Source organism: Aristolochia californica, unplaced genomic scaffold (genome assembly GCF_029961685.1).
Source record: "Aristolochia californica isolate CCGP_79_NKW_82.1479 unplaced genomic scaffold, dmAriCali1.0.hap1 SCAF_4, whole genome shotgun sequence".
In the NCBI taxonomy this organism is placed as follows: Eukaryota; Viridiplantae; Streptophyta; class Magnoliopsida; order Piperales; family Aristolochiaceae; genus Aristolochia; species Aristolochia californica.
The window spans coordinates 3,579,422-3,607,218 of NW_027182103.1; the positions used below are offsets into that span (position 1 = coordinate 3,579,422).

At 36.9% G+C, this 27,797-nt stretch overlaps 4 protein-coding genes across 4 annotated transcripts; 2 read left to right on the forward strand and 2 right to left on the reverse strand.

Moving 5' to 3' along the window:
* Nucleotides 1-6,632: 6,632 nt before the first annotated feature.
* LOC137963537 (omega-hydroxypalmitate O-feruloyl transferase-like) lies at nt 6,633-8,775 on the forward strand. The gene is made up of 2 exons (XM_068810652.1): nt 6,633-7,138; nt 7,617-8,775. Exons 1-2 carry the CDS (start codon nt 6,710-6,712, stop codon nt 8,472-8,474), a joined length of 1,287 nt encoding a protein of 428 aa, XP_068666753.1. The 5' UTR covers nt 6,633-6,709; the 3' UTR covers nt 8,475-8,775.
* A 584-nt stretch (nt 8,776-9,359) lies between these two features.
* Nucleotides 9,360-13,232, reverse strand: LOC137964038 (uncharacterized). The gene is made up of 4 exons (XM_068811303.1): nt 13,007-13,232; nt 9,858-10,569; nt 9,705-9,782; nt 9,360-9,614 (listed from the first exon to the last, which is right to left on the reverse strand). The coding sequence occupies exons 2-4, from the start codon at nt 10,524-10,526 to the stop codon at nt 9,609-9,611; spliced, it is 753 nt and encodes a 250-aa protein (XP_068667404.1). The 5' UTR covers nt 10,527-10,569; nt 13,007-13,232; the 3' UTR covers nt 9,360-9,608.
* Nucleotides 13,233-13,508: 276 nt separating this feature from the next.
* On the forward strand, nt 13,509-23,518 carry LOC137963661 (uncharacterized). Its single transcript, XM_068810820.1, has 10 exons — nt 13,509-13,801; nt 14,791-14,963; nt 15,128-15,286; nt 15,905-16,054; nt 16,370-16,510; nt 18,003-18,159; nt 18,314-18,486; nt 20,653-20,708; nt 21,645-21,747; nt 23,097-23,518. The coding sequence occupies exons 1-10, from the start codon at nt 13,597-13,599 to the stop codon at nt 23,184-23,186; spliced, it is 1,407 nt and encodes a 468-aa protein (XP_068666921.1). The 5' UTR covers nt 13,509-13,596; the 3' UTR covers nt 23,187-23,518.
* A 1,325-nt stretch (nt 23,519-24,843) lies between these two features.
* LOC137962195 (pentatricopeptide repeat-containing protein At3g16610-like) lies at nt 24,844-26,607 on the reverse strand. The gene has a single exon (XM_068808926.1). The coding sequence runs from the start codon at nt 26,605-26,607 to the stop codon at nt 24,844-24,846; it is 1,764 nt and encodes a 587-aa protein (XP_068665027.1).
* Between the last annotated feature and the right edge of the window lie 1,190 nt (nt 26,608-27,797).

A 27,797-nucleotide genomic window follows, 5' to 3' on the forward strand; every position in this document is an offset into this window, starting at 1 on the left:
TTCGTAACCGTTTGGTCATGAGAGGTGAAATATTGTTGACATATAAATCGTCTTGGAAAATTACCTTTTTTTTTTTTTTTTGGGTATATTCTGGTGGTGTTAGCCCAATAGATTCAAGTTGCCCAATGGTTGAGACATAGGGAGTACAAATTAAGCCACTATCCAGGTTCTTCTTGATGAAATTTTATTTACTTTCACTTGTTTTGTTCGATTGTGCTGTTTTGGATTATGAGCTATATTTATTGCAAATTTATGTGTTGCAGTACAACTTCATGCTTCCTTCCCAATACAATCTTTAGTCACAAGAGTTTACAAATTCCATGTGCCATAGCTCTGAATTTTGCTTGAGCACTTGATCTAGCCATTATAGTCTGTTTTTTGTTTCTCTATGTGGCCAAATTTTCTCCTAAGATGGTACAAAACAAATTCCATGTGCCATAGCTCTGAATTTTGCTTGAGCACTTGATCTAGCCATTATAGTCTGTTTTTTGTTTCTCTATGTGGCCAAATTTTCTCCTAAGATGGTACAATAATCAGAGGTTGACTTGTGGTCCATTGTTGATCCAACGAAGTTTGCATTGGTGTAGGCTTTTATGCTTAAGATCCCCATTGTTTTTTGAAGAGGACACCTTTCCGAATAGTGTATTTTGAGTACTGTAGGATTTGGTAAACAGGTTCCAAGGGGGAATCCTGGTTGATTACGCACACAGAGCAGGTAATGTTGGTGTGGGACAAGTAAATGAGTTTAACTACTAACCGTTGATATCTCCCCATGTTTACCATCACTAACTTCTCCTAGTTTGTGATTTTGTGCAATAGGAGTTTCTGAGGGCTTGCAACCAAGCATACCTGTCTCCATACGGAGATCAAGTGTATATTTATATTGGAAAGTAATGATGCTTATACTACAATTTTCAAGCAATATTTCAGTTTTCCTATATCTTTTTTTCAAATTCCTTGGCAAAATGTTTCTTGAGTTTGTCAACTTTCTTCAAAGTCATTGCTGGTTACAATAATGTTATCAAAATTGTAACTTTACCCATTTCTGATCATTTCATGAAGAGTGTATGGTTAACTTGGCTTTGTTTTAACTTCAACTTTCTTTATTGCACTGGTAAATTTCCCAAACCATGCTCTATGGGATGCTTTAAACCGTACAAGGCTTTCTTTGGCTTGCTCACCTTTATTTTTAAAATTTTTGTGAAGCCTAGTGGTGTTTCCATGTAGATTTCTTCCTCCATATTAGCATGAAAAATGTATTTTTACATCAAATTGCTGTAAGGACCATTCAAAGTTAGTTGCCGAAGATAATAGTACTCAAATTTATTTTTACAATTGGGGCAAATGTTTCATGATAGTCTATCCCATATGTTTGAGTGTAACCTTCGCGTTACAAGCTTAGTTTTATATCTCTCCAAGGTTCCATCAACTTTATATTTCGTTGTGAATACCCATTTACACTTAACAGTTTCTTCGCTTTTGGCAACTCAACTATATTCATTTCTGATTTTTTTTCTAAGGCTCTAATTTCCTCACTCATGACCTTTTTCCATTTCTCATGCTTAAGTGTGTCTCGAATTGTTTGTGGATTTTTAATGGTGTGCAAATCTGTTTGAAATGTTTTATGCAGTGGTGAGAGTCTATCAAAGAAGATAAGGTTTGCTATGGGGTGTTAAATGCATTTTTGCCTTTCCTAAGGGCAGAAAGCATTTCAATCCCTAATACTAGAAAAAGTGAATCAAAAGAAGCAAGTCTTTTAGGAACTGAAATGTCAAGATTATCAAAAACTAAATTGAAATTAAACTGATCTTCTATTGAATGCTCTGCTTGAAGATAAGTTTCACCAAAAAAAGACTTGTTTTCAGTTGAGTTAAAAAAAAATTTGAACTAGGATGGTAACATTTTTATCCCCTTTTTTCGTTGAGGAATAACAACAGTAAGACACATTATGGGCTCTAGGATCCAATTTACCACGGTTTTGAGTATGAAGAAGTTGTTGGTGGTCATTGGGTAGACTTATGGAATTCATGATAGAATTGTGAAAGGGCACTTATTGGGGTTTTATTACCTATACTCTTGAAGGTAGACGATTTATGAGTTGAGTTACAGTCAACACAACTTCCCCCAATAGGATTTAGGCATTTGTTTCTCAAATAAGAGGGTTCAGGTTGTTTCAAGAAAATAATGGTCTTTTCGTTCAACGACCCCGTTTTGTTATGGAGTAGTATAGGAAGATAGGTGTGTTATCTCTTCCCTCTAGAAAAAAATGGTGAAAGAATATATTTGAAGTATTCTTTCTCATTGTTTGACTTGATTTTATTTTATTTTTAATTTGAACATCAAACTGATTTTGTATCATTTTCAAGAAACATAGGGAATACAAAAGTGGCATCAAATTTGATTTTCATAAGAAACAACTAAGTAATACGAGTACAATCATTAATGAAGGAAACAAACTAGTGAACTCCAGTAATATTTTGAATTCCAAAAGGCTCTCCCTCACACATCAGTATTAATCAAAGAAAAAGAGTATAAAGATTTATTAGCATTCAATGGAAATGAGACATGTTGTTTGACAAATTGACATATTTCACAATGAAAAGATTTATCATCCAAATTATTGCATAAAATAGGAAAGATAGTCTTGAAGATAGAGAAAGAAGGGTGCCCTAAACAAGTGATGAAGCCAAATTTGAATTTTATTTGGTGAGAATTTTTTTGAGAAACAACAAAATGATAAACAATCATTATTCTTGCCACCCCTAATATCTAGAAAGTAAAGTCATTCATTCTCTTTAGCAAGCTCGATCATCCTCCCCATGACCAGTTTTTGAAGTACACATTGATTTGGAAAAAAAATGTCATTTTACAACCGAAGGTATTTTGTAATCTGGTGTATAAACAAAAGAATGGCTGAAAATTTAGGCACATGAAGAACAATTTTTAAAGAAAGAGCATGTGTGAGGTTGATTAGTCCTTTTTTTTGCAAGGGATGCAAGGGTTCCATCAGTAACTCAGATTTTTTGGTTTCATGTTGTGAAATGGTGTGAAGAGTTTGTCATTTGATCCATGACACTTGGGTTTATCCAATTCTCATGCAAATTAGAGTCTTTTTAGGCACTAAGGGCTTGAGATAAGGGATACTTACCGGTTTGTTAAGTGAAGTCAGGAGGCTTCAAAGTTTCTCAATTTCCTCCTTATTCAGTGTACCGATCTCAGTGTTGTTGCTAGTTGATTCTTGGCTAGGTTTATCATATATAAGGGCAGCATTTGCTTGGCTACCTTGTGGAGCATCCTATTGTTGGGTGTTGATGTTTTTGCTTAATGGTGGTTTTCCTATCAATTTCCAACACATATCCTCGTTATACCTTAGTTTCTTGTAGTAGTTTGTACCAAATGTCTTCCTTATTGATTGGGGGCTTGTTTGTCTCTCCTCTGTTCTCTTTGTTTGAGTTAAGGCCATAAAATTTGTTTGGGGATGATGGCTTAAACACATTTACGGCATAACCCTCATAAGTAGGAGTGCCCAACATTATGCTTTGCCTTCCCTCTTTAGAGCTAATGAGAGAAAATAGCTCACTCGAAGGAGGTAAGGTTTCCTTTCCAAGTACTTGCACCCGAATTTGATCTAACTCTACATTGAGTTCTTTCGCAAAAACAAGATATTTCAAGGGAGGGAGAGAATAAACCAAGGGAGAGAAAGAGGTAAAAAAGAAAGAGGTGTATAGACGAATTTGAGGTAAGAGTAAGAAACTTGAATGCTTTACCCCATGCTTTAATGTTGTATTTATAGTTTTAGGAAGGTGTTTACAACGACTACAATGCCCTTAGGGCTACACGCTTCAAAAGGAAAAAGACATAACAAGACATACACCAACTTGCATAATTACAATTCTATGTCATTTCTATGAAAATTCTCCTTAATTACTAGTCATGCCACCCCTACGCACGTGGGTGTCTTTTAATAGTGGCATAATACTCGATAACAAATTTTGTGTCTTTTAATAGTGGCATAATACTCGATAACAAATTTTGTACCTTGTTTTGTCTAGTGAATCTTGGTTTTTGTCACATAAACCAAGTTTGCATCCTTAACTTTGGAGTAGGTATGCTTCACAGTGTCTCATGTCTTTGGCAGTTGCCAAAGACATGCATGTTCCACTTGTCTCTGCTTGCATCGAATTCCCAAGGCATGACATAATAGAAGAGGTTTTCACATCCTAAACCTTGAACTTTGGATCACCTTCACTCGACACATGTCCAATTAGGTTGCAGAGTTTGCCCTTATCTTTCAAAAATGTCTTTACCCATTGGAACCACAACAAATAATTTCTTCTATTTTGCCAAAATGATGCTTGTAGGTTTTGATAGTCACCTTTGGACAGGTTAATTTGACTTAGTGTTGGTGGGAGTAGTGGTTTCAGATGTGAAAGACATTGTGAAATTTTTTTGGGTAGAGGTTGGAAGTGTTTGAAGGCAATAAAATGCCAAGGATGAAAGGCAATGAAGGCTGTGTAGAAAAAAGTACTAGTAAATAGGAGAAAGAAAAAGAAAAAGAAAACTAGAGCTCTAATACCATATGAGAGATATTTCTCCTTGTTATTAACTGATAGGAGAACTAGATAATATATAGAGTATAAATGCCATCTTTTGAGGAAAATTTTTTTATATAAAATCAAGAAAAAACTAAGATCCAACTAACAGCAGATGAAAATTTCAAATTTTTGTAAATTATACAAGAAACAATTTATTTTTTGCGAAGTTAATCCAACAAATTCTCCAACACCGACTTTTGCATCTTATTAGCCCTTAAACGTATTTAAAAAAATGGAAAGTTTTGATAATATGAAAGAATTATTTTTGGGGCAAATAAAGAAATAATAATCCTTGTCGAATAATCATTTCTGAGTAGAGATTATTTTAACCCTTGTCGAGTGATCATTTTTGTTGAAGTTTCTTCAGGTAATATTTTTTTAGAACAACTCTTTACATATCTTATAATTGAACCTCTATACAAGTTTAGGAAGGTAGATCATTGTTTTTTTTTATAAATATCATAAAAAACCTGTTTAAACAATGACAATATCATACAGTCTTCTTTGAGTAGAGGGTTGAATTAATCCATTTTTGTTGCCACTCCTCACATTTGTATGAATGGAATAGATGGTTGAGTTAAATTCTATTGGTGCCTCAAAAAATCAAAAGCCTTCATAGTGTTCTTGGCATTCCCATTGTTGCTTATGGAACTTTATTTGCCTTATGAAAGTTGGGTGCAGGGACAAAATTTCATCCTATATCATCAAATACAATTTAAGATCAGACATAGGAGCCAATTTCGATCCAACCAGAGGTCCTTTTTCTTGGAATTCGTTACTGAATCTTTAAAACATTTGTCTAGAATTCTGCAGGTAGCTCCTAATGATTTGAGCTGTCTTGTCAGCTCTTAACATGGTCCCATGAGTATGTCTTCTTAACTTCGTCTCTTTACATCCTCACCTTGTCCTGTCCTTGACAGGACATTGTACAAATTTACTGAATAGGGCAGTGCCAGAGGTAGCAACGACCCTTTAAACATGTTCAGGCGGAGATGAGATTATCCAGAAGAAGGTTGTGCTTCCAAAGCATCTTCTCCATGTCTTTCCTTTACTATAAGGAAGACTGTTTGAAAACAAGTGAGGGAACAGTCAGAAGGGGTAGAGTTTCTTGTTGAACTACTGCTGCGTCGATGCAAGAAAACGATGGGAAAAAAAAGGAAATCATTTGTCGGTTGTAAAGTTAACGTCTCAACGATCCGAGTTTTGAGTAAGATTCTTATTCCCGTAACGTTTGTTCATCAGTGCCCGGATTTATTCCTGCTTCAGGCTAACAAACAAAGATTCATCTCTTCCAAGAAAAACTCAGTTTCAGTTTCACGCTCAAACGAGGACCCAAAAAATAAAAAAAATCGTTTTCTTCTGATAATAATTTATTTATTATTTTCAATTGTAATAATAATAACCAGTACCATTATCATCATCATCATCATCATCATCGTGTGCTTGGCTTCCAGCTGCCATTGCAGAGAAGACCAAGCAAGCAAATCTGGGAGGCCAACCACACCAACCAAAACCACCCCCTCCTTCCTTACGTCAAAAATTCAGATTGGTGATATTTTGTTCCGAGGCAAGTCGCCTACCCTCACCGAGACTGACAGCACAAACTAAACACAGAAAGCAAACAAAGAAAATTCAAATTTCTCTACCACAATGGAGGACTGATTCTCCTCTCCTCTTCTCTATTTCCATTTGATCTTCACATTTTCAAAACTTCTGCTCATGCAATCAACTGATCATCTTCTCTCAACTGCCAGCACCTGTCCCTGTCTTCTGTTTTTTCTTTACCTGAGGCCATGAACAGCTTTGACCTGGTGTACGTACTTCTCTGTCTATATAAATGATTCTCCTCCATTACTGAATCAGCAGATTTCAGTACAGCACATGCGGTTCTGATTCCTTGGTTTCTGGCAGAGGTGGGTGTCTTTTCCTAAATGGCTTATCAGAAATTTCAGCATTTGTGATGTATAAGGCCTTGTGGAAAACCAAAACGTGTGGCAGCATTAAATGCAGACCAGTTCTTCTTCTGTTTCTTACTTTTCCTCTTCTGGATTTTTCTAGTTCTTGAATTATTTAACCTGTACTGAGGTTTTGGAACTTGTTGACAGAGTAAGACAATGGAGAATGTGGCTGAACTCAGTGTTGTGCAAGGAGAGCCAGCTTTGGTTCCTCCTGCTGAGGAAACAGAGAAGGGTCTTTACTTTCTTTCAAACCTTGATCAAAACATTGCGGTCATAGTTCAGACTGTTTACTGCTTCAAGGCTGATGAGAAGGGAAATGAGAGAGCAGCTGAGGTTATGAAGGATGCCCTATCCAAGGTTCTTGTTTACTATTACCCACTTGCAGGGAGGCTGATTATAAGTGCAGAAGGGAAGTTGATTGTGAATTGCACTGGTGAAGGAGCTGTTTTTGTGGAGGCAGATGCAAATTGCACACTGGAAGCGCTTGGAGATATAGCCAAACCAGACCCTGCAACACTTGGAAAACTTGTTTATAACATTCCAGGTGCAAGGAACATACTAGAGATACCCCCATTGGTGGCACAGGTATGTGACTTCTCCATGAGTTCTCCTGTAATGGGTCCATTAGAATTTTACTTTACCTGTTCGACAAGATACTCATTCCACCTTGTTTATTACTTGTAATTTAGGGGTCTTCTATTTTTGGATCCAGTAGATGTGATGGTATCTTTGATGAAATGTTCAGTAATTTGCTAAGGGAATTGGTTGATCCTTCCATGGGGCACATCCTCTCGAGGAAAAAATAATAAGCTTAAATCACTTCAATGGGCAGTACTGCTGAGTCTTACCCATTCAATGGGTGCATGTCTGCTTGGGAAGAAAGTCAACACCCCACCTGTGATAAAATACCTAGGAAGAGGTTTCTTGTACAAAAAAATTTCTACTTGTCATTGCCTCCTCAGGTTTCCTTTATTGTATTCCTCCACAGGGGAACCTCTTTTTCACTATTTCTTCACAAATCAATCTTCACTTGTCACTGGCTTAAAATATATTGACCTTTCAGGTTACAAGATTCAAATGTGGAGGGTTTGTTCTGGGATTAGCCATGAATCACTGCATGTTTGATGGCCTTGGTGCAATGGAATTTGTAAACTCATGGGGTGAGACTGCTCGGGGGCTACCGCTGGCTGTTGCACCATTTCTTGACAGGACTCTACTCAAAGCTCAAGACCCACCTAAAATAGGATTTCCTCACCATGAATTTGCAGAGATTGAAGACGTATCCAATACCAATGAGCTGTATCTAGAGCAGATGCTCTACCGATCCTTCTGCTTTGACCCTGAAAAGTTGGACCAACTCAAGAGGAAAGCCATGGAAGATGGGGTCCTAAAAAAATGTACCACTTTTGAAGCCCTCTCTGCATTTGTATGGAGAGCTCGTAGCCAAGCTTTAAGGTTGACACCTGATCAACAGACTAAGCTCCTCTTTGCGGTTGAAGGAAGAAACCGATTTGATCCACCACTCCCCAACGGATATTTTGGTAACGGGATTGTGTTAACAAACTCTCTGTGTACTGCGGGTGAAATTCTGGAGAAACCACTTTCATTCACGGTTGGATTGGTTCAAGAGGCAGTCAAGATGGTGACTGATAGTTACATGAGATCAGCCATTGATTATTTTGAAGCGACTCGTGCCAGGCCTTCTCTTGCTGCAACTCTTTTAATTACTACCTGGTCTAGACTCTCTTTCCACACAACTGATTTTGGATGGGGAGAACCTCTTCAATCAGGGCCAGTAACTCTGCCTGAGAAAGAAGTTATCCTGTTTCTCTCTCATGGAAAAGAGAGGAAGAGCATAAATGTTCTACTTGGTTTGCCTGCTTCTGCTATGCCAGTCTTTGAAGAGCTCATGCAGATCTAGAAATGGAACATTTCCTCATTATGGCTATCTCCAGGCATATTTAAGCTTCTGTCCTAATAGGGTAGAATTTTTAAGACCCATGATGTTGTTGGAGAGGTAATTCGACAATGGAGAACAAAGAGAGAATGATCTTTTGAGCTCACTGCCTAGGTTAAAAAGGAAACCACAAACAGCAAGTTGGGTCTCTATTTCTCTATTTCTTTCTTTTTCTTTTTTCGTTTTTCTCGTTTTCTTTCAATTTTAATGTGCACAATGAGGGTTTATGTTTGGAAGCTTGTTAATCACACCTATGAAAATCAATGTTCAATTTATTCTGGTCATTTCTTTGTTAGACAATAAACTGCAACAGTTCGGCTGCTTTAAAATTTTGCACTAGAAGTTTGATCTCAAGTTGATCAATACAGCTTGTTTGATGTAATTAGCAAACCGCAGAAAGATAAAGAGCGGGGGATAATCTAAATGCCTGGATCTAATAATAAATGACTTAAGTAAAAGCTATTAACTACAAGTTATCCTTCCTATAATTTAAAACAAAAGACTCTCCAGTTCATTTCAGCTTATCACAACTTAAGTTAATTCCAGTCAGTAATGGCAATTAATGGCTCCAGAATAAGAAGGTTGAGGAATAATAAAAAATGCAGGTGGATCTGGATAACAATGCATTCAGGAAGGCCTGGATAGAAGCTCAATGGAATCTGGTCAGGCAGTCTGCGAACAACATTTCAAAAAAAAACTACAGGAAAAATTTGTTAACATTTACTTCCGAAGATCCTGCCAATAATACATGTATACTTCTTTCATAGACTTTTGAGTCCTTAAATCAACAATACTTGCTAGGAACTGTATTTAGAAAATTGTAAAGTTCCATAATGAGACGAGCCCTGATACAAAAGATGTTAAAAGCTGAAAATAAAAGCACTAAGCAGCTCAAGTTAAATTTTGAAACAGTGTGGACTACAACCCTAATTTGAAGATACATAAAGTCATCCAGTCCACATGATAAAAAATTGACAAGAAAGATGACCTTCCTCTCTACGCATTAGGGCAGATGATTTGTTGCAGAGCTGAGGATGCATAGTTAGCGATCTCTATTCCATTGGATTAATCATGGGAGGTGCTATGTTGCCATTGTCTCTACCTCTACAAAAATCCAAAAAAAAAGAACTTGATTTCATTGATCGACATATACAAAACTTGAAAATGTAAACAGGAATATAATCACTAATTCACCTTCATGGACTTAGCAGGATCATCAACATTGTAAGAGTCCAAGGTAACTGCCTGTAGCCACTGGCCAGGAAAAGTCTCCTGCAAAAACCCAAACTGAATCAGGACCACAAAATATAAGTTCAAAAGATAATAATTATTAAGAACCATACATACGTTCAACTTTTTCTGAACCAATTTGGGCCTGGTTTGTGGCTTTCGAGGAGTTTTTTCTCCAGTCATGGCCAAAAAATCTTGCTCAATCTCCAGTGCTGTTAGTGAAATTGAAAATTGGGGTATCTTCAATTTATTCTCTTCTACATTTGGCAGGGGCCCATGACTTCTCAACCTTATATAGCTTGGCCGAGTCTCTGATGCCACAACAGAAAGATGTCCTGTTTGCAGCACAAGTCTTCCACAAGAAATTTCCTTTTCATGTTCCACTTCTTTATCTATTCCATTACTAGAATCACCAGTTCGAAAATTTCCTTCCTTTGCAGAAACTTCTTTTACTAATTTTTCTTCTTCTCTCCCTATGCTAGGCTGCAGAGATTGAATTGCCAGCTTTCCCTTAAGCTTCTGAACAGCTTCAAATTTCTTGTTTTGTTCACATGGCCTGGTAGGAAGGTATTGCAGTGGTTTTGGAGAGTTCTTCAAACTGTTTCGATGATCCAGGTTTGTGGATCCATGAAACTGAATGTTTTTTTCCCTGACATTGTTACCAGGAAAAACAATTCTGCGGTTAGGACTGGCTCTGGACTTGAACTGCTTTCCATCCTGGATTAGTGATTCTACTGCCATGAGCTTCTTTGCAGGACACACCTTGGTAACCCCAGCAGCCACCATTGGGATGTAGAGAAAGGGATTGAACTATTCTCCTATGCAGAAGCTGAGGAGCAAGAAACAAAAGAAGAGTGAGAGAGGGACTCACTGTATCCTTTGTTAGGTGTTCGTCAAAATATCAAATAAGGAAACAAAATCCAAACTCTCAAAACATGGTAAGCGTGTCTATGAGGAAATCTGCATCAGATAGAAAAGGGCTTTCTTAACAGGGACAACCTCTAACATTAACAGAGGATGAAGTTCAATGATTAAAACCATACGTAGTACAACAGAGACTCAGATATTGCCTAGTACTAGTAGAACAAGTAAGAGAGTTTTGGCTTTTTTGTGGTAATTCAACATAATTAGGATCCAAGCATGTTGTAATATTTATAGTTCATTGTTTTTCTAAATTTGAAAAGAAGAGAGAAAGTAGAGAGGAAGGGGGTTGGAAAGTGCGGAGGTCACCTTTGGCGGGTAGCAGTTCAAAGGAGAAAGCTCTCAAAGTTCGAAGGTGCAAGTTCAACTACAGAGACGGTATCCGATGGGTGGAAGTTCAAAAGAGAGAGAGGGTAAACGGTTACCCTCTCTCCACGACCCTTAATTGAGCTACTAGATCAAAAGCTGAAATTTCTGTTTATTTATTTAACTGAATACCTTTAGTGTTTTAATCTAACACCGAGGTTTATATTTTTTAATGTTGGGATGTATCAGCCAGTCCAAGCTCAAGTATAAGAGTCAACAACAGATAAGTGGAAGCTTCCTCAAAAAGGGAGTTATAAAAACAATTTTTGATGTCACACTTCAAAGTGCTGAAGGCCAGCCCATTAAGCGTGTCAGCCCGGCTAGAGTGGTCATACAAATAACCTGGCAGAGCTCCATACATTACACATTGGGCTTAATCCTTGGTATCATTACTAGAAAAGTGAATGGAAGAGACAAAATTAGGTCTGGTTTTAAACTTAAACTATGTTTGTACTTCATTTACATTAAAATATTTTCATTTAATTTGGATACTATTTATTAAACATAGCAACTAATAAAAATATTAGATATAAATTAATATTGAAATTTGGCAAGGAAATAAGGAAATAGGTAAAAAAAACATTGAATTTATTTATTACTGGGATTCGTTGAAATAAATTTAGCAGTTGGGCTCTTCAGCAGCGAAATATCCATAGATAGTTATTTAAATGTCTTATTAATGTAAACTGGATATCTTCTTATGATTTAAGTTCAATAAATTTTGTTTAAAGGGAGTAATAAAACTTGTTTTGCAGTTCATAATTTAGTAAGCTTTACTGTATGAAAATTAATAATGAAAGAGAAAATCTTCCATAGGGGTGTGTTATTGTTAGATTTTTTTCTTATACTAATAAAAAAACTACTTAATGGACAAAGCTCATCATACTTCCTTAAAGTAACAGTTAAACTTTGGATTATTGTTGTTAACTTTTTATGGAGAATTTGTCCATTTTGGGTTAAAAAATTCATGCCAAAGGCAAAGAGTACTTGTATGCACCAAGTTAAAGCCCATAGATTCTAAGAGTAAAGGATGTATAGTCCTACAAACTCACCCAAAGACGCTTCTTAAGCTATTAATTTTAACAAATAAAAATTGATATCTTTAGATATTCTAAGAATAAAACAAAATAATGTTATCAAATATTTGACAGTGGTCGCAGGCAGTGCATAATAGTTTAAACTGATATTTATATCATACAAATTTAATTTACACAACAAAACAAACCGACTGTTATAATTTGGAACCAGACAAGCAGAAGTGACTGGATTTGCCAAAACAAGATACAGCCTAATTTTAAGAAAAAACTAGAATTAGAGAAACAAGATAAAAATTAATTTTAGTTCATATTTCCAGAAGCAAAAAGAAATAGCCAGTTCAAATTAAGAAATATTTAATTAGCACAGACTGTTATAACCTGATTATTTGAAGCTCTGCAACTTAACAGGTATAATAAGGTAGCTCTCTTTATTACTGGTAATAGACGAAACGAAGATTTGCCTGTGTTGCTTTGCATAGAAGAAACAATGAAGGGAAACCAAAGAAGCATGCATTGATTGTTACCTTCTATTCCAAACGACAAAGTAGAAATGGCTCACACGCATAAAACTATTTTAAAAGCATGCCAAAACAGACAAAGGGCAGTACGACCGAGCACTGTAAAAATATGTAAGGAATTTCTACCCGTCGTACGGGCAAAGGTAAAGTGCCAAAACCTTTTTTAATCAAATCAAACTACTTGAACAAGACAAACTTGCACCATGCTACCACACATTCCATCGGCGAGCAGAATCCCTTTCTGGGTCCTCAAAGCTCACATGCAAAGCTTAATAAACAATGCCCTACACTCATTCTACAAAAATTCAAAGGCTTCATAACACTAAACTGAACTATATCAAAGAATTTTGTTTTCAAAAAAGTCCAATGGAAGTTAAGCCGGTCTACAAAGAATTCAAGAGCTTCGGAAGAGGAGAAATCTTACCCTAATTCACTCACAGTACCGAAACTCGGCTCGTTCGCTCTCTTCTCTCGGAAAAAAATGATGCAGAAACCGAAGTGCCGGAACTCGGTTCGTTCGCTTACTTAACCTAGAAAGTTCGTTGCCCAAAACGTTCGTTTTTATCATTGTTTCCATCCCAAACTATGCTTTAGGAAGGTTTTGTGTTTCGGAAAGGCAACAACTCTGGGAAAGAAAATATCGGATTTGGAGGGAAAGCTTTCCCTCCGACGAAAGAACTTCTTCGTCTGCCATTTGAGGGTAGACTTGTCATCGTGGAAAAGATTCACGGACGCAAAGACGGTTTTGCCATCGTCTGTTTGTAAAATAAAGGACAACTTGTAGGGGCCTGTTTGGAACTACTGAAAAGTAAAAAAATAAAAAATGGAGGAGAAAATTATTTTCTTTTGTTTTCCCAGAATCAGAAAGAAAAGAAATAAGAGAGAAAATTATTTTTTCTTAAAATAAAATGAAAAAAGGGAGAGAAAGTTAGAGAAAATCACTCTCCCGGAACTCCCAAGCCGAGAGAAAAACTCGGATAAAAAGCCGTCACCTGTCCGACCGCCGTGGATGCGATGGAGACACAGAAAGTTTCCCTCATTCTTCTTCACAATGCGTTAATTGTGACGGTCGATCCCGATTTGCGAGTCTTCAAGAACGGTGGTCTTTTCGTTGAGGGTGACAAAATTAAAGCTATCGGCCAATCTCTCGAAATCCTACAGCAGTACTCCACTGTCGCCACCGAGGTCGTCGATCTAAAAGGCCGAATCTTGCTTCCAGGTTCAGCTCTTTATCCTAGATACTGGGTTCGTTGTCCTCTTCTTCATTGGCTAGAAATGCATGGTTAGAGTTTCGCAACTTGTCCGATAGGGTTGCGCCAACCCTGTGGTTCTAGTTTCTGTTGCAGTAGATGTATAAATGGAACCTCTCTGTGTAGGTTGATTTTCGTGGGATGTTGAGCGTTGACTAAGAATTTTGAAGTGGAATCTGATCTGTTTGACCGTCGTTTGTTCTAGTTCTGTTGCTTGTGTGGTATTCAAAGCTTTTCCTCATCGCTCAGACAATGAACTATGCAAAATGATTCAACTGCCTGTTATGGGGCACTGTCACATTGCACAAAAGCAGCTGTCGGACTGTCGTCTATTCGTCCGACCTAAGACATTTTTAGTTTTGCCCATCTCAGTGGCTGCTTGTAACCATTTCCTGTTTAGAAGTGGTCCCGGAACTCCATATTGCACTGCTCTTACAAAGATAAGGTACGTTGGATGTTACTGGAGTTGGACTGATTGGGTCACCCGCGCGATATCTGAGGCTTGTTTCCGCTGCTGTGCCTCCACAATTATGGGACCACGAGGATTAAGATCTGAAAAGTTGGGCGTGTTCTCTAAGTGGGTTTCCTTAGTTGAGCCAATTTGAGCTATCGGTGGGTATGCCATCAAAAAGGCATCTGGAATCCATCTGGTTGAAGTTTACACAATTCAGATGGTTATATTTAAAATGAAGCCCTTCTACAGTGCGTCAAGTAGGGCAGCACGTGCTGCAGGTTCTTTGTTTGTTATCTGTAATTTGGAAGTGAGCTTGCTTAGTAGATTTTCCTTTCCCAAATAAACTATTTACATATGTTTGTATGGATCGGTGTCTTTTGATTTCTGTAACTTTGGCTGATATCCTATTGGATAGATGAAGCATCAGGCCGCTCTACAGTGCCATATAGAAATATCCTATGTGGAAAGAATTAGTTCTCACGATTGGTCAATTGCATGTGACAGGTTTTATAAACACTCATGTTCACACCTCTCAACAGCTTGCTAGGGGGATAGCTGATGATGTTGATCTAATGACTTGGTTGCATGGACGTATATGGCCCTATGAATCCAACATGACTGAGATGGATTCATTCATATCAACTTTACTTTGTGGAATTGAGCTCATACATTCAGGAGTAAGTTTTGTTTCTGACAATGGTTCAGGAGGTTGACCTGTATATGGTCTCTCTCTCTCTCACACACACACACAAACACTTTCTCTCTCTCTCTCTCTCTCTCTCTCTCTCTCTCTATTAACCCTAATATATTCTTTAATTTGCTTTTTGATCTGTATAATCAGGTGACATGCTTCGCTGAAGCAGGGGGGCAACATGTGTCTGGAATGGCACGTGCAGTGGAGTTATTGGGCATACGTGCATGTTTAGCACAATCAACCATGGATTCCGGTCAGGGCCTGCCTTCGAATTGGGCAATCTTGACTACTGACAACTGTATTGAGGTCGACTTGAAACCGACATTAGTTAGTGCTGTTCTTTGAACATATTGTCTAGTGTTAATGTAATCAGGGTGGCCAACATCTCTGATTGAAATTGGACATCTCAGAAAGAAATTAGATCACATAGAGATCGCATGGAGGGTATAATGGAAGGTGAACTACCTGTACTTTTTTTGTGGTAGTGATAGAAATGTGGAAAGCGTGGGCTGCTAAATTGAAGTAAAATCTAAAGGTGTGATCAGTTAATACACCATATTAAGTCATTTCACTTAAAAATTCCAGCATCAAGTGAAATTCCATCCTTTATGGAAGATTTCAGTTTCTTTCTCTTTGAAATGATGGATAGATTCCCTTTTCCCTTACACTGTGCATTCTGTGCCAAGGGGAAGTAAAATAAAATTCGTTAAATAGCAGCTGTTTCATAAGGAGAGGCCACATAGGGCTGTCTAGTTATTAGTGATAATCTTAATGGCAGAGTGCTTGTCTCCACATTACTTTCTGTCCTGTCAGCAGTTCTTTTTTAACCATCATACTTTTGTAATTTTAATGTAGTGTTATCTTAGTCTTTGGTTTATTGATTCATCGAGCAATTGAAATTAATATTCCTATTCAAGGGCACAGTCTCAAAAGGAGCTTTACAAGAAATACCACAATACAGCTGATGGACGCATCAAAATATGGTTTGGGTTGAGACAGATCATGAATGCCACTGATCGATTGTTGCTAGAGACTAGAGATGCAGCGAAGGAACTAAAGACAGGAATTCACATGGTATACTTGATATCCTGTCCATGCAGTTGTGTCTTAATATTTGTGTCAATATGATGCTGTGAGTATCTTTGCATATGAATAATATGCTACATTTGGATTCACTAATAAAGTCTAATTTGATGTGGATTTTCTGCATGCAGTAAGATTACTTCCATATGAAAAGAGAACTAGTCTTTACTACAATTAATCTGTTGTTGCTCCATGTAACCAGTCTTTGCTGTAATTAATCTGTTGTTGCTCAATGCAGAAAGTCACTGGTCTTCATTGCCATGAAATGAATACTGTTGTTGTTTGATACTCTTCATTTTCTTGCAGCATGTAGCCGAAATACCCTATGAGAATCAACTTGTGCATGACACCCGAAATGTTGATGGGACTGTGACATACTTGGAGAAAATTGGGCTTCTGCGTGAGAACATGTTGGCAGCTCATTCCGTTTGGGCAAATGAGTCCGAGGTATTGTAGATGATAAGCTATTCATTTTAATTTGTTTATGCCAACTTTACTTGAGGTCATATTACTTTCATGATGTTGGTATGATGTTGGTCAACAAGTTGGTGTTATTTGCATTATTTATTCCTTTCATGGTTAATTATTGTTTTGGCTATGTTTCTTGTGGTCAGCTTTAATTTGAATCACTGATCAACTTCTGAAGCTTTTTGAATGATGGAATTTTTGAATATTACTGTCCTTATTCCAACTGAGAACAGGAGGCAGGCAATTGAACACGATTTTTTTGCACTATACATGGAAATATCACTAGTAGCAAAGAAACCAGAGAGACACCAAAGACTGGGCAGTGTCAACAAAGCCTATAATAGTGCAACTATGGAAAGTGTCCTCTCATTTTCTGGTGATGAATGGGCAAGACATAGACACCATGCATTCCTATGCCCAGTATAATCAGTCTCTACCTCTAAAATGGAAGGGATGGAATGAGTAGCAGTACCATTTCTAAGTTCTGAATCTCTGCAGAGTCTGCAGCCAAGTGAAGCTGCACAAATGTTTGTTATTTTTTTCAGGAGCTGCTATGGTGGATAGTAAGAACAATAGAGAGTTCTCCTTGTGCTAAGTTATTCTACAAAGGATCTCCCCCTGGTGGTAAACTATGTGAAACCCAGGACCACTAGAAGAACATCCACCATCCAAGCTCGGTACCATGCGATGAGAGACAAGCAGAGGGGTGGAGAGGAAGGTGTATGAAGACATTGCAGGAAAATAGTTCTTGGGCTTAGGCTTTATTAGAAATCTGTATCTGATCCAAGGATATTGTTTTCTCCTGATGTCAAAACAAAAACATAACCTCCGCACTTCTGAAAGAGCTGTTCTAAGGACTACTTGTTCGATCAACTGCTAGAAAAGAAAATTGCTCCATGTTTTAGTAAAACCAAGCAAGAACAGGAGGAAATTAGTTTTCAACTTCCCAAACAGTCCAAGATCTTCTACAGGATGGGCCCTTCCAGTATTTTAAGACCTATCACCAACTGGCGAGTTGGACCAAGTTGAACTGGCTGCAAGTTGGACCAAGTTGCAAAATCTTTGACGCATAAACTTGCACATCTGAAAAACCTGTGTGATCCAACCGGATGAACCATTTTGGTTGGTAACTCGGACTGGTTGTTCTGGTCGAAATGCTCTGCTCCTTACTTTCTTTAAAACTTCAAATTTAAAATGGAAGTCCCTCTAATTGGTACTTCAGTAACTCCATTTTAACTACAAATTTTATATTTATCTATGAATAAGTTAAAAATAGTTTTAATGGAGTTTCTTTCATTTGGATATTTTAGCCCAATGGGTTCATAATTTTTTGGTCCCAAAAAAAAAAAAACAAAAAGAGTTAGAAGAAATGTTGTTAGAAGTGCTGTCTGTTGGTGAATTAGTGAGCACTGACTCCACATCTATGGTTAATTCCCCAGATCAGCTACCGACTTTTTGTTCTTGTTGGCAGATTGGTTTTCTCTCAAGGGGTGATGTGAAAGTTTCTCACTGTCCTGCTGCTGCTATGCGAATGCTTGGTTTTGCTCCTATAAAGGAGATGCTTGATGCAGGGATCTGTGTTTCACTGGGCACCGATGGGGCCCCATCAAATAATAGGATGAGTATTGGTTGGTTTTCTTATAGAACATTTCACTGGTCCTATGCTGTTGCCCATCTTTTCTTAATGTACTGTCAAACCAACAAATTTCTTTTAAAATAATTTAATATCTGAAAAAAGAAATGCAGATGTAAATCTGAGCAGATAATCTTATGTGTTTCCAGTGGATGAGATGTATCTTGCTTCTTTGATTAACAAAGGGAGGGAAGCTTACACCACCGGAGAAACAAATCCCACTGCTCTGCCTGCAGAAACGGTTTTGAAGATGGTAACAGAAAATGGTGCAAAGTCAGTACTTTGGTACGATGAAATTGGATCTCTTGAGACTGGTAAAAAGGTAGGATGGATGAGTTATATCATCTGCTCTTTTTGTCCAAACGTATGGAAACTGGTAACATCTTTGAACTTTTCCCCTTATCTTAGAATGATTATTGAACCTTGTTTGTTTCTGACTTATTGCTATCTTCTACCATTAATGGGAACTATAAGTTGCTATCTGTTGAACTTTGTATTGGAATACCTTTTTTCATTTGCTCCTTTTTCTATGCCTTATTGCCCCAATTCTTGATTCCCTTTTTTCCTTATTCAATAAAAAATAGTGGTTTCTTGAATTAGAATCCCTAACTTCATTGTTTTGTTGCAATGCCTGTCTTGCTGTCCTAGAGTGGTGATTTCATCTTAGTTTTTATTTTTATATTTATTTATTTATTTTTTGGATATAGATTACATAGGCACACATTTGTGATTTCGTTTCATTGGAAATTTATATCGTGAATGGTTTTATTAGTTTGACCTTGCTTAGAAAACTTAATATGTTTTCATAATAAAAATTTTATGCATGCCTTTATACGTCTCCATGGGATTCATCCCTTCGATTGTGATCATTGGGTGGCGGGTGTCATATCCACACTGTGTCGTGGAACATAGTGCTCAAAATTTTGTTCGGGTCCATAATAATGAAAATTGGGTTGTTTGACTTTTATATGTTAGATGACCGCAAATGGGTGTTTGGTATTGGACCCTGCACTAACAAGATGTCCCATCACCATAAACTATTGTGTGTTTATAGCACATAGTACATTCAACACTTGGTTGGACGGTGTTGGGTATATAGTTTATGAAACTGATTGCTTTCTTGTCTCACTTCCTTTGATCTTAGAAATTCGCTTGACTCCTTGTGTGAGATACATGTTTCTTTTGAAGTGGAAAGATCACACAAATAGATTATTTGATGCATCCAGCCATTTTGGATAATTTGTATTTTCTATAGACTTGGGAGGTTTTTATTCCAAGAGAAACTCATCCCAGAGGCAAAATCGTGATTTTGAGAGAAATCAATAAACTCTGATTATGCTCAAAGTTATTGATACATTAATTGCCACAAATGGTTTCGTAGCAACCACACTATAAATGGTTTTACAAAATAAATGAATTAAAATTGATTTTATGAAAATTACTTTTAAAATTTGTCTGATTTAAAACTTTATGGGAATTAGTCTAAACCTCACTTGTTGGGTGTTGTGTTTGGGATCAAATTCAGTTGATGGAGGATGCTTCATATAACTAGAGTTTGAGTTTGAGTAGGAAGTTAAGATGCAGATGAATCCTTGTTAGAGTCGGTTAATTTGATTTTCCACTTGGCTCTCTATAAAAGTGTATGCAAAGATTGCACTAATCCTCACAAAAGACCCTACTTCTTATTAAGACTAAGGGACTTGCCATCAAGGAGAAACGATAAAAGAAGATTGATGGACTTCTAACAAAGGAGGAATTTCTGTCAAGAGGATTGATGTACTTCAACTTTGTAAAATTATGAAATATGTGAAAAATATGAAATTATTTCTGGGACAACATATTTTTGATGTTTCAAAGAGTTCTTTTCTTAATTACAAAATATAATAAATAATTACTCAAATGTAAAGTTTCAACAAATATTTACCACAATGGCACATTCAATGCCAATGTGCTGTCAACTTATTTTTGTTTTTAACAAAAAATCAAGTGGCTCTAAAATAATAGAGAAAGAGCATTAGTCACTTAACAGTAGTGAAATAAAAACATCGGAGGCGGCATTTACATGCTGCCTTTGTTCTAGACAAAAAAGGCCTTTAATGCCGCCTTTATCTAACACCATAGAAATACCATCTCTTACAAATGTTTTAGGTGGCATTTAAATACTGCCTCTAACATATGGTGGAGTTAAAGGAGATGGCTGTTAATACTGCTTTCATGTCTAGTGTGTTTTGTTGACTTGCCATGTTGCTGTTGATTGTGCCATTATGGTAAATATGTTTTTATATTTTATAATTTGCAAAAAATCTTTATTTTAAGTTGTTGATATTTCTAGCCCTATCTTTCTCCCTGGCATAACCTGTCTTCATGGATTCCTTTATTTAGAAAGCCTTTATGTTGTAAGTTTTGACAGTTTATTGAATTATATTTACTTACATATCTGCTGCAAATCAGTATAAATGGAACTGATAATTCTATCTTTGTGCTATAGGCTGATGTCATTGTCGTCGACCCTTTTAAGTGGACTATCGTTCCTGTCCTTGATAGGTAAGAACATTTTCCTACAGATCTCGTACCAGATGGTTTCCCCCCATCCCCAAGTAGTCATTCGATTGATTGATATTTCCTTGTTCCAAAAAGTGTCATAATTCAGGTTTCACTATTAGGCATCAGTATGTGGGGTTGTATGACAAGTTCTCCAATCAGAAATTGCATATAAGGACTGCCTTCCATTCAGAGGCCATTTACTAATGGGTGTGAACAAATAGTTCTTTTCATTTCGGTCACCCTTTTTGGTCCACTCATTTTTTTAAAATTAAAATTTTATTTTATTTTTCCTTGAAGAAAGCTGCAAATTATATTTAAAGGCAAAGGCCACAGATACAAAATTACATGCTTGAACTAATTTCCAGCAGAGTTTCGTCCTGAAATTACTTAAAACAATGGCAAAAAGATGTGCCTGGGCAACTGTACCACCAAGAAATTTATGATTAATTGTGGAGAAATATGAAATTGAAGTAATAGAGAAGAAGAGAATAAGGAAGAAGGGAGAAAGAGAGAAAGAAGGGCATGAAGAAGAGCAGGCTTGGAGGTTGCACACATTAGGTGGAGAACTCAACCTCCTAAGGCCCCCTAACTTCCTTTTATATCACTTAAGTAAAACCTGGGGTAAAAATCAATAATACCCTCATTACACGAGTTATAAATCCAGTTTAAAGCTATAAAAAACTTAGAAAACAAGATATACTAGTAGGCTAATTTCCTAACCTACTATCTGGCTACTAGGATATGATATTATATAGGTTTAATGAGCAAAAAATACACCTGAAACACATTTTCTAACATTAATAATTTAAATAAATTTTCAGTTGCTGTCTTTTTAATCATTTTCATAGTTCTTCCTGTATCATTATTAGTTTTAATTGCTTGATTGTGTTTCTGCAATTGCCTAGTTACTGATATTTCTTTCCTGTGATGTCTCAGTATCTCCAGCCTTGTATACTCCATGCGAACTGAAAATATAGACTCTCTCATGTGTAATGGTCGGTGGATTATGAAGGATAAAAGAATTATTACAGTAAATGAGGTAGCGTGTACCATTTTTCATAATTTTAAATGTCTAGCTACAGATATACTCACGCTTAAGCTTATCCCCTACTCTTGATATCTGGTGCATTTGTGGATATCTTCGTCTTGTCATCTAACGAGGACCTTTCCCTTTTTGGCTTTTAGTGGTTCTGTACTTTATACATTTATTAGTCTCATCTTGGTAACTTATTAAAATATATTACTGTATGTCTCACGCTTATATTGGCTTTTGCCCTAAGAGTGAGTTATAATACAAATTGAGTATTAAACCGTTTACATACTTTTGTTTGGTGAGAAGTCTACTGGTCTCTTTCCAATAAAAGCATAATATATATACAAGGTAGGTTGAACTAATTACTTCAGAGGACTGATTCTAGAGGTGTTTTTGCCGGAAGTGCTAATGAGGGGAAAGGAAATAAAAACAGTTTCTTCAGCGTGGTACAGAGTCACAGGAAATGGGATGTTGGGGTGGGAAGCAAGTTTTCCCAGAAGGCTGAAACACATTAAAGAGAAAACATCTTTCTTGGATTGAAACAAAATACATGGAAAATTTTCTGGAAATAAACCTGAGTGTTTCTGAAATGAGCCGAGTATAAAATGTGGGGCAGCACACATCAAAAAAGCTATTCCAAGTTTTTCTTTTCCTTTGTTTTTTTTTTTCTTTTGGTGGAAACTGCTATGAGGGAAAAGAAAATAAAAAATGTTTTTTTGGTTTAACATAGAGTTACTGGAAATGAGATTTTAAGGTGCCCAATGGACAAACCAGAGAGTGAGTGCAAATGACCTTTCACATTAAATGTGTGTTTCCAGCTACCGTGCTGCACTTAGGGCTATGCCACAATGAGGAGAAAGCATATCCATTGAATCTTTTAATCAAATAGTAATATGAAATTATTTTTCTAGTCAGCACTGGTTTGACTGTTAATTGAACCAATGGGTCTGGGCAATCCAATGATTTAGTTGATGGTTGGTTTCTACATCTTTGCTAATTTCAGTTGAATGATGGCAATGCATTTCCAATCCTGCATTTTTTTTCTTTGGAAAAATGCATTTCCAATCTTGCATTGGATGCTAATAGTCTTAAAGAACAAATGTTTTATTGACTTTGTTAGGAAAAATTGAAACTTCTTCTGTAAAAGCCCTTAACATACTGTTTGTCATCATATAGAGAAGACTAATAGTTGTTTGTGGAGAGTCCCTAATTTTCTTTAGTTATATTCTATTCTTTTTGTTTGGTGTCATGATCGTTTATAGCATAATTCTTTATCATTGTCTTATCATTTGGAAATTGGTTCAGTATTGTTGCACCTTTTTGTATCTTGATGGCATATCTTTTTTCTCCAACAGGAAGAAGTTCTTTTACAGGCACAGCGTGCTTCACTTGATATTTTAAAGAGGGCTGGCATTACAATTCCCAACAAAATGAATTTTCTATGATGTTTCGTCTGGGCTGTATCTACTCTAATGCAAGTACCTGTGGAATCCATACTGTGATATTTCATGACAAGAACTCATTATCCTCTAATGCTGTTGTTGAGGTTTTAGTAATTACTTTTTCAGTTGTTTGGTTTTCATATTTGAGATGAGGATGTTGGAGCTTGGATTGGTATCTTATGCAGGTTTGAGTTTAGCTTGATCTGATTACTTCAAACATGAGTTCGAGCTCAAGCTCAGCCTTGAGCCTTAAATTGGACTCAAGTTTGAGCTCCAACCTACATTCAAGACTTTGTATAAAAAACATGTCAAATAAATTGTAACATAGACTCTGCATAAAATTGTATATAAACTTTGTATAAAATTGTACACAAATGCTGCACATAAGAATACTAAAATTGTCTGAATAAAATTCTATTGTACATAAGAATAGAATTTATTAATGTTTGATAAAAAAAAAAAAAATACTCTTCCACTACTAATTACTTCATGTTCTAAAGGTACGCATTAGATAAAAATTTAGGTTTTATCAAACTGTTTATTACAATTCTGTGAGTTTATTATATTATAATCCAACAGTTAGGAGTTAATAGTGAAGCAACCAACTCATCAGGGAAATATCCTTCATTATAAGTGTGCCATTCAGAGTATCTGGTATCACCAATATAATTAAAAATATCAAAATCCACAGCAACTTGCTCAAGTTGCTCAGAGAAAACGCAAATATGCAAAATGGAACCATTTCACCCTTCTCAAGCCCCTTCAAGCATATTTTTTTATCACCGATTTAATAAGATACTTGAGAACCTATTGGAAATGGTTCAAGTTGGTCAAGGGAATGTAGATATGCGAATGGAACAAGGAATTCTTAATCCCCATTGGAAGAAAAAAGATAAAAAAAAAAAAAAAAAAAACAACTTTGGTATTTTGGCACAGCATGAAAGCTAAGGCAAATGAGATTTCCACACCACTGATGCTCCAAATATTAGAATTTGACGAAATTGTTAGAAGTCACATAATTTATTTAGTTAGCTTTACTTCCAAGAAAATGTTTTCATGTTAAAACTAGATTCCTGGAGTTTGAGGAAAACAGAAAGATTAGTGTAAATTTGAATTTTATTTTTAGTTATAAATAGGGAAAAGATGTTTCTAAACCTTACTTTCTCCAACATTTTTCTTATGCAAAATTCATTTGGTTGCAGAGCAAGTCAGGGTAGAGTATGTGGTTCACCTGGTCAACTCAGGAGATTTTGTTGTTCATTTCTTCTGCTTGGTCTTCCATAATTTTTTTGTTCTTGTGCTCGTAAAGCTTCGATGAGCAGATAAGATGGCGGAAGGCGATATGGAAGTGGTTTGAAACAAAACCCTGACCCAAGAATCGGTTGGAAAGGTTGCAGCACCTTGCTGGATATTAACAATATTGATCAGCTTGACTTTGCTAGTCTCTCCCCTACAGCAATTTTGTAGTTCCTCCATTCAGCTCTGATTTGTTCCTCTATTCTTCCCTGTTCCGTATTTTGATGGGTTTGAATATTATCTACTCTTCAAAATCTCTTGCAAATTTCACAGAAAACACTACTTCACTGCTCAAATCAACAGTAGTTTGAAAACTAGTTTTGATAGGTAAACTTAGCAAGTATACTTGTTCAATACAGATGTTTCATTCCAGAAGCCAGCTGCACCCAGGGCGCCGTTGTAACTCTTTCTCTCCTATCAATTTCAAAACACCATCAGCATCCTCTCTACGTTCAGCCTTATTATATACATCAGCAAGCATCAAGTAATTTGCAGGATTTCTTGGCTCCGAGGACAAGAGTTGCCTTGCTGCTGCTTCACCAATTGAGGATTCACCTTTATCTCTACATGCACTTAGTAGGGCTCCCCATAAGGCAATAGTAGAATGGACATCCATCTTTTGGTTTTCTATTAACTCTTGTGCTTCCAATAAAAGGCCAGCACGACAGAATAAATCAACCATGCAACATATATGCTCTGTTCTGGGATTTAACCCGAAGTCTTCTAGCATGCTTTTGTACAACTCCCTCCCTTTTTTGACAAAACCGGCATGGCTACAAGCAGATAAAACTGAAACAAAGGTGACATGATTTGGTTTCACTCCCGCTTCAATCATAAGCTCAAAGAAAGCAATAGCTTTTGCCCCATCTCCAGTCCATGAACAACTTTTTATTATTGAACTCCATGAGACAACATCTTTATCTAAAATTTCATAAAAAATCTTGAAGCAATCTTCAATATGTCCACATTTTGCATACATGTCAATAAGAGAATTTAGAAGTTGTCTTACCGAAATGAAACCCTTCTTTACGATACAAGCATGAATCTTCATACCTTCACTTAATAAGGAAAGGGAAGCAAACAATGGAATCAATGTCAAGAATGTGACACAGTCTGGATCCATACCCCTCAACTGCATTTCGGTGACAGCCCTCAAAGCCCAATCAGCTTGCCCTAGCTCCACACAAGCTTTTATCATGGTATTCCATGCAATCACCTTTTTTTCTTCTTCAGAAAAACTCTTCAAAAGCTTAAAAGAGGAACCCATGCATCCACACTTTGTGTACATATATACAAGAGCAGTTTTCAAGCACTCATCTAGCTTGAATCCACTATTGTTACTTTTTATGTACTTATGCTCGATGTCTTGACCTTGCTGCAGATCACCCAAATCCGCACAAGCAAGGACAACATTAAGTAACATGGCCCTTGTAGGCTCAATTTGCTCGTCTGAAATCATCCAATTGAAGAGTTGGACGGCATCTTTAGGGCGCCCATTCTGAACAAACCCGCCGATCATTGTGCTCCAGGAAATTGCATCTTTAACTTCCATTACTTCAAATAATTTAACAGCAGAATTCAAGACTCCAAATTTAGCATACATTTCTATCAGAGAATTTGCGACAAACTGATCAACGGCAAATGCAGACTTGATCACTTGAGCATGGACACTTTCTCCATTATAGATTGAATTCAAATCCCCACAAACAGAAACCATGCCCACAAAAGTAGCTTCAGTGGGTGAAATTCCATTGGCACATTTCATGTTCCGAAACAGATGAATAACCTTGTCCAGAGATCCCATCCTTGAGTGCCCACAGATCAAGGCATTCCAAGAGACTGCGTCTCTTTTCGGCATTCCATCGAAAATGTAATCTGCAGTTTCGAGATCATCGGCTTTGCAATACATGCTTACAAGGGAAGTCCCGACAAGAATATCGAATTCTAGCTCAGCATTCCGTGCGTGAGAATGGACCTTCGAACCGAAGTCATACTCTGACAAATGGGTACAAGCTGTTATTACAAGATTAAACGTTTGGTTATCAGGGCAGCAATGCGATGATCCAGTCATCCGTTGATACAAGTCCAGTACCAATTCAGGCTGCTGGTTTCGGAAGTATCCTCTCATTAACGAATTCCAGACAAGAGTCTTAACTGGTTCACGGGCTTGATGATGGAAGACGAGCCGAGCATTTTCGAGGTCACAAAAAGAGGAATATTTAGTGATTAGAAGGCTGCAAACATAAAGGTTGCTGTGAAGACCAGAAGAGGTTGCATAAGCGTGAAGTTGTCCGAGGTGTTTTGAAGAGAAACAGTTATTAATGTGGTCAGCCAGTGACTCCTTGAGGTGTTGCCAGGACACCCAATGTTGTGTTCGAACTGGAATGAACATCGATCTCCATATCGGGTATCGCGCGAAGAGGCTCTTTTTAGCCTCTCCCAGCAACAAAATCAAGAGCATGAGGTGCCCATGTCTTCTACATTCGTCCGCATTTCGAAACGTGAAGTATCTTCCGTCGAAGAGAGTGAGAGAAGACGACGCCAACGACTCAACCAACACGGAGGCTTTGTGTATATCCACCCAGAAATCAAATTATTCAATTGGGAAGTGCAGCTCCTCCTCTCCACCTGTAACTATCTCATTTAAATATCATAAATCCTCTAGTTAAACATTGATGACAGATGTATTAAAAACAATTCGCTCACCACCTATTTTACCTACGTTGACTTATCCAGTTTCAGATAGATTTTTGAAGTGACATTGTTCCTACCCTCTTTGGTATTACACCATTTCTCTTAAATTTTATCAAGTATCTAAAAATAAATCTTATTCGAGTGATTACAGCACTTGTGTATGGTCAATCTTTGGTGCTAATTTTAGAACTTAGCTTGTATGTTCAATCTGCATCATTGCCTTGGATTAAGCCTTTCTTTACTTTAGTGGTATTTGCACACTTAATTTGTAATTTCATTGATTTGAATATTGACTAGTCACCAACAAGCTAATAAATAATTAACTTTAATGTGCATTGAGTTTTGGTATTTACTAGCTAGAATCCACTAGTGCATGCATTTGCGTAGTAGTTATATCATATCAGGTGTTGTTTCATCTTTTGTTGTATACAACAAAGATGACACACTCAAGCAAATCCTAGAACAGTTAGACACCATAAATGATAGGCTCACTACCCTAAAAGTTCGATCAAAAGGGAAAAGTCCTATAGAAGTTAGGTCTCCTAGGGGTTATAGCACTAAAGATGAGGAATTTGCCCATTCGCATATTCTCCCCTTCTAGTAATCCATGAAGAGCATAAAGAC